Here is an 11421-nt window from a genome sequence, read left to right on the forward strand (position 1 = left end):
TATGCATAGAGTGCATATCGAGTGCATAGAGGAGTAATGTATCTATAATTCTTAAAATAATTGTTATGCTTTTTGTGAACGTTTATCGTGAGTAATTTAGTAAATTGTTAGTAAATTCGCCGGAAGTTTGCGGGGGGTATGCTATTATTCTGGCTTGGTACTCTGCTGACATAATCTAATGTTTTGCTTTCGTTGTAAAGCCTTTTTGAAATCGGACAGTGTGGTTAGATTAACGAGAGTCTTGTCTTTAAATAGCTGTAAAATAGTCATATGTTTGAGAAATTGAAGTAATAGGATTTTTAAGGTATTTGAAAATCGCGCCACAGGCTTCAACTAGCTGTTACGTAGGTGGGACGAATTCGTCCCGCCTAGCCCATAGAGGTTAATGATAGTGAAACTTCCAAAACAACAAAGATATAACGATTGTGAAATACACTGCTCCAAAAAATAAAGGGAACACTTAAACAACACAATGTAACTCCAAGTCAATCACACTTCTGTGAAATCAAACTGTCCACTTAGGAAGAAACACCGATTGACAATAAATTTCACATGCTGTTGTGCAAATGGAATAGACAACAGGTGGAAATTATAGGCAATTAGCAAGACACCCCCAATAAAGGAGTGGTTCTGCAGGTGGTGACCACAGACCACTTCTCAGTTCCTATGCTTCCTGGCTGATGTTTTGGTAACTTTTGAATGCTGGCGGTGCTTTCACTCTAGTGGTAGCATGAGACGGAGTCTACAACCCACACAAGTGGCTCAGATAGTGCAGCTCATCCAGGATGGCACATCAATGCGAGCTGTGGCAAGAAGGTTTTGCTGTGTCTGTCAGCATAGTGTCCAGAGCATGGAGGCGCTACCAGGAGACAGGCCAGTACATCAGGAGATGTGGACGAGGCCGTAGGAGGGCAACAACCCAGCAGCAGGACCGCTACCTCCGCCTTTGTGCAAGGAGGAGCAGGAGGAGCACTGCCAGAGCCCTGCAAAATGACCTCCAGCATGCCACAAATGTGCATGTGTCTGCTCAAACGGTCAGAAACAGACTCCATGAGGGTGGTATGAGGGCCCGACGTCCACAGGTGGGGGTTGTGCTTACAGCCCAACACCGTGCAGGACGTTTGGCATTTGCCAGAGAACACCAAGATTGGCAAATTCGCCACTGGCGCCCTGTGCTCTTCACAGATGAAAGCAGGTTCACACTGAGCATATGTGACAGACGTGACAGAGTCTGGAGACGCCGTGGAGAACGTTCTGCTGCCTGCAACATCCTCCAGCATGACCGGTTTGGCGATGGGTCAGTCATGGTGTGGGGTGGCATTTCTTTGGGGGGCCGCACAGCTCTCGATGTGCTCGCCAGAGGTAGCCTGACTGCCATTAGGTACCGAGATGAGATCCTCAGACCCCTTGTGAGACCATATGCTGGTGCGGTTGGCCCTGGGTTCCTCCTAATGCAAGACAATGCTAGACCTCATGTGGCTGGAGTGTGTCAGCAGTTCCTGCAAGAGGAAGGCATTGATGCTATGGACTTGCCCGCCCATTCCCCAGACCTGAATCCAATTGAGCACATCTGGGACATCATGTCTCGCTCCATCCACCAACGCCACGTTGCACCACAGGCTGTCCAGGAGTTGGCGGATGCTTTAGTCCAGGTCTGGGAGGAGATCCCTCAGGAGACCATCCGCCACCTCATCAGGAGCATGCCCAGGCGTTGTAGGGAGGTCATACAGGCACGTGGAGGCCACACACACTACTGAGCCTCATTTTGACTTGTTTTAAGGACATTACATCAAAGTTGGATCAGCCTGTAGTGTGGTTTTCCACTTTAATTTTGAGTGTGACTCCAAATCCAGACCTCCATGGGTTGATAAATTGGATTTCCATTGATTATTTTTGTGTGATTTTGTTGTCAGCACATTCAACTATGTAAAGAAAAAAGTATTTAATAAGAGTATTTCATTCATTCAGATCTAGGATGTGTTATTTTAGTGTTCCCTTTATTTTTTTGAGCAGTGTATGTAGCGCACATAGGCACTCATACAAAACAATATCCCACATAGCAGGTGGGAAAAAGGACACACTAAGTATGATCCCCAATTAGAGGTAACGATATTCAGCTGCCTCTAATTGGGAACCATACACACACACACCAACATAGAAATATAATACCTAGAAACCCCGTAGTCACGCCCTGACCTAAAACACCATAGAGAACCCCGAGGGCGTGACAGTGACTCCGGGATGCTGGCCTTCTAGGCAGAGTTGCAAAGAAAAAGCCATGTCTCTGTCCAGTGTCGGTTCTTTTGCCCATCTTAATATATATTTTTTGTATTTGCCAGTCTGAGATATGGCTTTTTCTTTGCAACTCTGCCTAGAAGGCCAGCATCCTGGAATCGCCTGTTTTTTACAATGGATAAAAGTAGAGACTCAGAGCTAGAAAATAGTATGTCATACAGTACAGTTAAGGAACAATGACAAAGTAATTCTGCTTTTAAAGTTGATAAACTTGTAACCTCACCTTTGAGAAAATGGCCCTTGAATGTTTTGGTAAACCTACTGGAGTACTCTTCTTTGTTTACACACATTCAGAATCTTTCACACCCTCTTGAACCTTTGCCCCGACCCCACCCATCTCTTTAACCTGTTATGGCTAGGGGGCAGTATTTTCACGGCTGGATAAAAAACGTACCCGATTTAATCTGGTTACCACTCCTACCCAGTAACTAGAATATGCATATACTTATTACATATGCATAGAAAACACCCTAAAGTTTCTAAAACTGTTTGAATGGTGTCTGTGAGTATAACAGAACTCATTTGGCAGGCAAAAAACGGAGAAGGTTTCATGCAGTAAGTGGCCTGTCTGACAAGGTGTCGTTCTTCTTGTCTGTTTATTGAAGAGTGAGGATCTTAGCTGTCCCGTGACACTTCCTACGGCTGCCATAGGGTCTCAGAAGGCGGTAAAAAGCTGAATCGTGGCTTTGCAGGCTCTGGCTGAAACAAAGTAGCGCGTTTGGGTAGTGGCTGGTTACAGTACTGTGAGACTCAGGCTCGTGCCCGCGTCGACCGAAAGCTTTGTTTACTTTCCTCTGTTTAGCTAAATGGACATTCCCGGTCGGAATATTATCGCTTTTTTACGAGAAAAATTGCATAAAAATGGATTTTAAACAGCGGTTGACATGCTTCGAAGTACGGTAATGGAATATTTAGATTTTTTTTGTCACGAATTGCGCCATGCGTGCGACCCTTATTTACCCTTTCAGATAGTGTCTGGAACGTACGAACAAAACACCGCAATTTGGATATAACGATGGATTATTTTGGACCAAACCAACATTTGTTATTGAAGTAGCAGTCCTGGGAGTGCATTCTGACGAAGACAACAAAAGGTAATCAAACTTTTATAATAGTAAATATGATATTGGTTAGTGCTAAACTTGCCGGGTGTCTAAATAGCTAGCCCTGTGATGCCGGGCTATGTACTTAGAATATTGCAAAATGTGCTTTCACCAAAAAGCTATTTTAAAATCGGACATATCGAGTGCATAGAGGAGTTCTGTATCTATAATTCTTAAAATAATTGTTATGCTTTTTTGAACGTTTATCGTGAGTAATTTAGTAAATGTTAGCAAATTCCTCCGGAAATTATATGCTAGTTCTGAACGTCACATGCTAATGTAAAAAGCTGTTTTTTGATATAAATATGAACTTGATTGAACAAAACATGCATGTATTGTATAACATAATGTCCTAGGTGTGTCATCTGATGAAGATCATCAAAGGTTAGTGCTGCATTTAGCTGTCTTCTGGGTTTTTGTGACATTATATGCTAGCTTGAAAAATGGGTGTCTGATTATTTCTGGCTTGGTACTCTGCTGACATAATCTAATGTTTTGCTTTCGCTGTAAAGCCTTTTTGAAATCGGACATTTACTAAATTACTCACGATAAACGTTCACAAAAAGCATAACAATTATTTTAAGAATTATAGATACAGAACTCCTCTATGCACTCGATATGTCCGATTTTAAAATAGCTTTTCGGTGAAAGCACATTTTGCAATATTCTCAGTAGATAGCCCGGCATCACAGGGCTAGCTATTTAGACACCCAGCAAGTTTAGCACTCACCAAAGTCCGATTTACTATAAGAAAAATGTTATTACCTTTGGTGTTCTTCGTCAGAATGCACTCCCAGGACTTCTACTTCAATAACAAATGTTGGTTTGGTTCAAAATAATCCATAGTTAAGTTCAAATATCCTCTGTTTTGTTCATGCGTTCAAGACACTATCCTAATGGTAAATAAGGGTCACGAGCACGACGCATTTCGTGACAAAAACTTTCTAAATATTCCATTACCGTACTTCGAAGCATGTCAACTGCTGTTTAAAATCAATTTTATGCCATTTTTCTCGTAAAAAAGCGATAATATTCCGACCTGGAATCTGCGTTTAGGTAAAAAGACGAAAGAAAATAAAGCATGGGGTCGACTCGTGCACACGCCTAAGCCCATTGTCCTCTGATCGGCCACTTGCCAAAGGCGATAATGTGTTTCAGCCTGGGGCTGCCTCGATATCATTCAGCTTTTTCCCGGGTTCTGAGAGCCTATGGGAGCCGTAGGAAGTGTCACGTTACAGCAAAGATCCTCAGTCTTCAATAAAAAGAGCCAAGATGAAAAAGAACTTGTCAGACAGGCCACTTCCTGTTCAGAATCTTCTCAGGTTTTTGCCTGCCATATGAGTTCTGTTATACTCACAGACACCATTCAAACAGTTTTAGAAACTTTAGGGTGTTTTCTATCCAAAGCCAATAATGATATGCTTATTCTAGTTTCTGATTTCAGATGGTACGTTTTTTATCCGGCCGTGTAAATACTGCCCCCTACCCCCAACAGGTTAACAATGTTTTGGTTAGTTTCTAGCTTGTTAGCTAGCTAATGTTACGTAAACTGGCTAGCCAATTCAAATAATGATCATATCCTGTAGCTGACAATATCTTCACTTTAGCTCATTTGTCTTCATTATTACAGGAAAATAAACTTACAACAAGATCATTATTTACAAGTTAATGGAAAGCCAATTACAGAAAATTGCTTATGGTTGTGAGTGTGACAAAATAAAAGCAGGGCATTCTACCTGAGAATTTTAGGACTTGGACACTGTCTCGTTGGCCTAACATTATATACTAATTTGACTTTGTTGTGATGTTTTTCACATTACCATCTCTCGTAAACACATACTATATAAAATAAAATCAAAGTTAATGTTTTTACATGCACAGGATACAGAAGGTGTAGTGAAATGGTAACTTGCATAGTGGAGTCTTTTGTTTAGACATGTAGCTAGCTAGCTAGCTAAACAATAAACCATAGCCCCAACTCATAACATTACTACCCTGAATCTGCAGATAGCTATCCAACCAGGAAAGGATTAGCTACACATACTGACCAGCTCATGTTATAGACATAAGCATGCTACATGGCAGACAAACATGAACTCATCTCTCAACATGTCCAGCCCATCCATTATCTCAGCCAATCATGGCTTGCGGGAAAGTTCCTGTCTCTTTCCGTGGCTAAATCAACTAGACTCATAATTGAACAGTTTTATTCATATTTACAGATGGCATACAAGTTTGTTATTAAGGTATATGAAAGTTCACATGTTACAGAAGGCATTTCTGCCCAAAAACGAAGTATGCGTTCAAATGGCTCTCCTGAGAAGTATTAACACGTGACATACACCTAGTTTCCTAAAACAAGTCCCTTTAAGGGGCATCTATTTTTAATGACTTCTCAATGACCTGAAAAAGAGAAGCTATTTATGTCAATATTTTTTATAAAAATTTAGTCTATTGCAAAAGTTACATTGAATTCTGTTTTATTGTCAATGCAACCAAATATCAACATTTGAAGGAGATGTACCTTCTGCTTGGATAGTTCCATCTGTGCCACTGACTTAGTCTGGCTTTATTTCCAGCTTGTCTACAAATATGTTGGATTCATGTCTCCATCTTAGCCAAAAATCGAATTTGAAGAATAGGGGCAATGTTGTTACATCTAATGCCTGTTTACCTGAGGCTGATGCCACTCAGGTGTTTGTACGCGTGTACACATGCATATACACACACTCACATTCAAACGCACACACGTGCACATACACAGACACACACACACATACATACATGTAAATAGTGCCATACACGCACTCAAACGTATTCAGGGTGCCTTGCTGTTAGGATTTTTGTTGTACTTGATGTCTTTTGTTTTTTGCATTATTATTTTCTGTTTTTGTTAGTTTTTCTCTTTCTCTTTTGTTCCTTTTGATGGTTGTTGGTGCATTGGGGGATGGGGGGATGGGTGCTTGGAGGGTAGGGAATGGAATGATTTTATTCTATTATGACTTTTCTTTATCTCGGGGGGTGGGACTGTGGGGGGGGGGGGGGTCTCGGATAGTAGAGGGGCAGCTCTCAGGAAACTGTGGGGGGGATTTTAGAGGGCTGGTGGCTTGGCGGTTGGGAGCTTGGGCCGGTGGCTGATAAGTCACTGGTTCGGGTCCCTGTTTTTTGACCTTGTTGGAGATCTGTCAACGTGCCCTTGAGCAGGACGTTGACCCTGGTTGCTTCTGTGGGTCACTCTGGATGGGAGTCTGTTAGACGACTGAATGTAATGTTGAGCGGCTTCAGTGCAAGTAAATTGTATGTTTTAACATACATTTTTTTAAAGTTAAAGAATAAGACTAAATGAAATCAAACTTCTGCGATGAGTGACAGATTTATTTACAGAGCAATTCAGTTGAGCATTTCCGGTTGACATATCAGTGCAACATAATGTAAAGTGTGACCTAGGTTATTCTGAATTTTGAAGCCCACATACTGTATTCTCAACAATTTGAGACCAATTTGAGACCTCTTATGGGATACATATTTTCACACAGCCTCATCATTATTTGTTTAACAATTTATCAATTACTTTTCTACAGTCTAGCCAAATATGGAAGGTTTATTTCAATCTGGTAATGTTAAAAATATATTTGAACTAATTTCACTTCTGCAGAAAGTGTCTCACTGCCCTCACGTTTGACCATTTCCTTATTTCTTTCCACTGAAATGGTATAATTGTTAAAGAGAGATATCCTCTTTTTAATAAGTGTCTGGTGAGTGGCAGAATGAGTCAGAAATGATGTTGTAGCTTAGCTGAGAATATCTGCTTGAGAAAAAATGTTGTTCTGATACTCTCACTCTGAAAGTTTTTTAAGATGTACTATGCAGGAATTGCTGCACCATTTCCTGGTTGCTAAAATTCGAATAGTTCAGTTTATGTGACAAAACAAGCAAGCATAGTGTAGAGAATCATTGTACCATCTATACCACTTTGAAATATATATTCCAAAACCAAAAATATAGCATTTTCAGCTGTTTGAAGCTGGTGTACAAAATCAAAAGTAAAAGATGCAAAAAAACGACATTTAAGAATGGGACACAAAGAAAAAGCACACATTGAATAGATCTACCGCTTTGTTAGATTTGCTTTCAATGATAATGACAGATCTAAACATTTTTGTGTGAATTTGATCGGGTCGCCCAGAAAGTTACGTATTGCAGCTTTAAATATATATCTATAAATGTTATATTAATTCCAGTTTGTCTACAAATTAATAATTGATATGTTGGATTTACGTCTATATCTCAACCAAAACTCAAGGTTAAAGAATAGGACTAAATGGTGATGCAACAGAACAACAACCCAAAAGACAGAAGTAAATTGTCACGCCCTGACCTACTCTACCATAGAAAATCACATCTTACTATGGTCAGAACGTGACAATTTACTTCTGTCTTTTGGGTCGACCTCTAATGGAAACCCATTTCAAGAGACTCCCGGCGAACAGTTCTTGTGCTGACGTTGCTTCTAGAGGCAGTTTGGAACTCAGTAGTGAGTGTTGCAACCGAGGACAGACAATTTTTCCACGCTACGTGGTTCAGCACTTGGCGGTCCTGTTCTGTGAGCTTGTGTGGCCTACCCCTTCACGGCTGAGCCACTGTTGCTCCTCGACGTTTCCACTTCACAATAACAGGACTTATGGAAATTTGATGACCTGACTTGTTGGAAAGGTGGCGTCCTATGACGGTGCCACGTTGAAAGTCACTGAGCTCTTCAGTAAGGCCGCTCTACTGCCAATTTTTGGCTATGGAGATTGCATGGCTGTGTGCTCGATTTTAAACACCTGTCAGCAACGAATGTGGCTTACCACACTGCATCCCACTGCTGGCTTGCTTCTGAAGTTAAGCAGGGTTGGTCCTGGTCAGTCCCAGATGCTGCTGGAAGTAGTGATGGAGGGCCAATAGGAGGCACCCTTTCTTCTGGTGTAAAAAAATATCACAACGCCCCAGGGCAGTGATTGGGGACATCGCCCTGTGTAGGGTGCCATATTTCAGATGGGACGTTAAGCGGGTGTCCTGACTCTCTGTGGTCACTAAAGATCCCATGGCACTTCTCGTAAGAGTGGGGGTGTTTAACCCCGGTGTTCTGGCTAAATTCCCAATCTGGCCCTCGTACCATCACGGTCACCTAATCATCCCCAGCTTACAATTGGCTCAGTCATCCCCCCTCCTCTCCCCTGTAACTATTCCCCAGGTCGTTGCTGTAAATGAGAACGTTTTCTCAGTCAACTTACCTGGTAAAATAAGGGTAAAAAAAGAGCCAAACCCACTAATTTGAAGGGGTGTCCACATACTTTTGTATATATAGTGTAATATAAAGGGAGAGTAACCCTGCAGTAGCACAAAAAGAGTGAAAATACTGTTCACACACTTCTAATATCCCTTATTCGTAATCCTCCAAAACAATGACAAAACATAATTTTCCTCCCATCTAAATCATTCTGTCCTAAAATAATTATTCAACACTGCCGTGCCGCTCAGCCTCTCTAACCACTAACTCAATATCTAGGTTGAAGGTACCCAGGTTAGGACAAGCTAATAATTCCATGAGGAAGCTTTTGAAAATGAACAGATTCATGGGACCAGCGCCAACTAGCATCGCTGGTCCCATTGTTTAGAATTCTTCCTCATTTATGCAATGCATTATGGGATATTAGAATCTTCTTGTTTTAATCTCTGTTATCTTCAACCTAGCTCATTCTCAGAAAATGCTCTAACCCTAACTCTACCTCATCAAAAGATGACATAGTGTATGAGTGATCCTGTTTTAAAAAAAAAATTATTTCACCTTTATTTAACCAGGTAGGCAAGTTGAGAACAAGTTCTCATTTACAATTGCGACCTGTTCATTCATCCCACACAGTCGAAATTGCGTTCAAGGGTTTTCCCCTCATTTTGTTTGGGTGCATGATGTTGTTAAACACAACCATCACATTGATTAGCCTAGAAGCATTTCACCATTGATTCATTGTGTAGTTTGTGTGTGGTGGGGTAGTATTGTTTAGTTACAGTGTGATAATGGTAGGTTGGACTGTAGCCTACCGGCCGATGTCCTTGGCTGCCTGTTCATTGGGGCAGTTGATGAGGAGAACAGAGTGGTGTCCAGGTAGATAGCTCCCTGTAAAGGAAGAATGGAGCTTTCCACCCAGGAACCTCAGCATGGGATACATAGACATAGTCAACACCATTCCCAGGAGAAGAGGGAGGAGGAAGAACAGCAACACAATTCATTTCCCACCCACCTTGTGATCAGATTTTTTTAATTGAACCTTTATTTAACCAGGCAAGTCAATTAAGAACAAATTCTTATGTGGAATGTCGGCCTGACAAGAGGCAAAAGGCCTCCTGTGGGGATGGGGGATAAAAAAAAACAAAAAAAAAACAATGTCAAACCAAATGGACAACACAGACAGAAGACAGTGGCAACAGCACAAATACAACAGCAAACAAACCGTGGATGTTTGTGTGAAGTATAACAACATGCTTCCTTACATAAGGCAACGCAAACTCCTGACATAGGGTGACAACTAGAAATAACTACATCTCAAAAATCTATTCATCTATGTGTCCTTTGAACTCCTCCAGGGACACCATGTCCTGGAGTTTTAGGGAATTCCAAGACCAGGGGTCTGAGTAATGACAGGACCTTTTTCCATGCTCGGTTCTAATGTTCGGGACCGTTAGCATAGAACAAGATTGAGATCTAAGCATGTATGTGTTTTCATTTCGAGCTAGAAGAGAGGATAGATAAAATGGCAGTTTTCCTAAAATGGCCTTATAAGTAACAATGTACTGATGGCATGCCACTTATGCCACATAACAAGTGTAATGCTTTCACATATCACACCAGGTAGAACAAATTGTCCTTAAAGACAGATCTAGGAGCAGATACCCTGCATCAGTTGTTAGGCTATTGGGAAAAATCCCACCTACTATAATCATATCTCTGAGTTGAGGTCACTTCAGGGCAAGTTGTGGAAGGAGTCAGGACATGGTCCCTGATGGTCATTCATTGGTCAGTGAACAATGCCAGGTATTATCCCTGCTGTCCCATCAGAATGCTGTGTCCGGGCTTAATCTTGGTGACTCTCTCTGTTCTCTATTTTCTTATTATTGTGCTCCCACAGCTGACTGGCTAGTTGGAACAGACAGCGGCCAATTTATAATCCTCTCTCTCTCGCTGCAGCCTCTCTCTGTATCTCTGCAAGCAGCATGGCATGAGATGGAGTGATTGGCATTTCACTAAATAACAGTGACCACTCCCCCGAAAAACGTCTGTGAATAATTGTTTTGTATGAGAGAAGCATTTCACTTTATTAAAATACATCTGTGACTATTTGGGGAGGGTTTTTCCCCCAGATATTGTATTGTTATAGGTAACTGATCTTATATAGACATTTGTGAATTATTGCAACAAAACTGCATTCCAAAACATAATTAATTTGCCATCTGGATACATTTCTTTAATTGTATTCAACAAAAATAATGAACTTACCATACAGATCACGAACAATCCCAAACGACAGAGAGTTTGAGCTAGGGACTGCTTGTGATATCGCAGGGACAGGAAGTCCATTTTACTGCCAGCAACAAATGTCATTCCGACCAAGAGTTATTCAGACTGTCAGGCCCGGGTTTGAGAGGGAGAGAACAGATGGCGCCTTGTGCGCTCAACTTGACCTGGAGAGGGTGGAGAGGATCTATAAGCAGCTATGCGCTTATACCCTCACCAATAAAGTTCTCGCTTCATAGTCCATTGCCCATTTCTTGTGAATAATAGTCTATTTTTAATGTGCTAAATCTGCAAAGTTGAACTTTTCTGCTGGTGAAGCCACATTTTTGTGGATAGATAAACGCAGTGACAGGTAGGTCGGATAGGACGGTCAATGACAGCACAGGAATCCGTGCTTGTCATTGGATGTTTGACACTTCCGGATACACCAGCGTCCAACCAAACACCGGCATTGAACATAGGGCGCCA

At 41.5% G+C, this 11421-nt stretch overlaps 1 protein-coding gene across 1 annotated transcript in view; it reads right to left on the reverse strand.

The window, feature by feature from the left end:
- LOC106568920 (protein CutA homolog) overlaps positions 1 to 9628 on the reverse strand; it is a 33355-nt gene extending 23727 nt beyond the window's left edge. The window contains exon 1 of the mRNA XM_014139756.3: positions 9483 to 9628. Coding sequence (XP_013995231.2) covers positions 9483 to 9628 — 146 coding nt within the window. The remainder of the gene's footprint in view (positions 1 to 9482) is intronic.
- Between the last annotated feature and the right edge of the window lie 1793 nt (positions 9629 to 11421).

The sequence above is a fragment of the Salmo salar genome, chromosome 01 (assembly GCF_965601325.2).
Source record: "Salmo salar chromosome 01, fSalSal1, whole genome shotgun sequence".
NCBI lineage: Eukaryota > Metazoa > Chordata > Actinopteri > Salmoniformes > Salmonidae > Salmo > Salmo salar.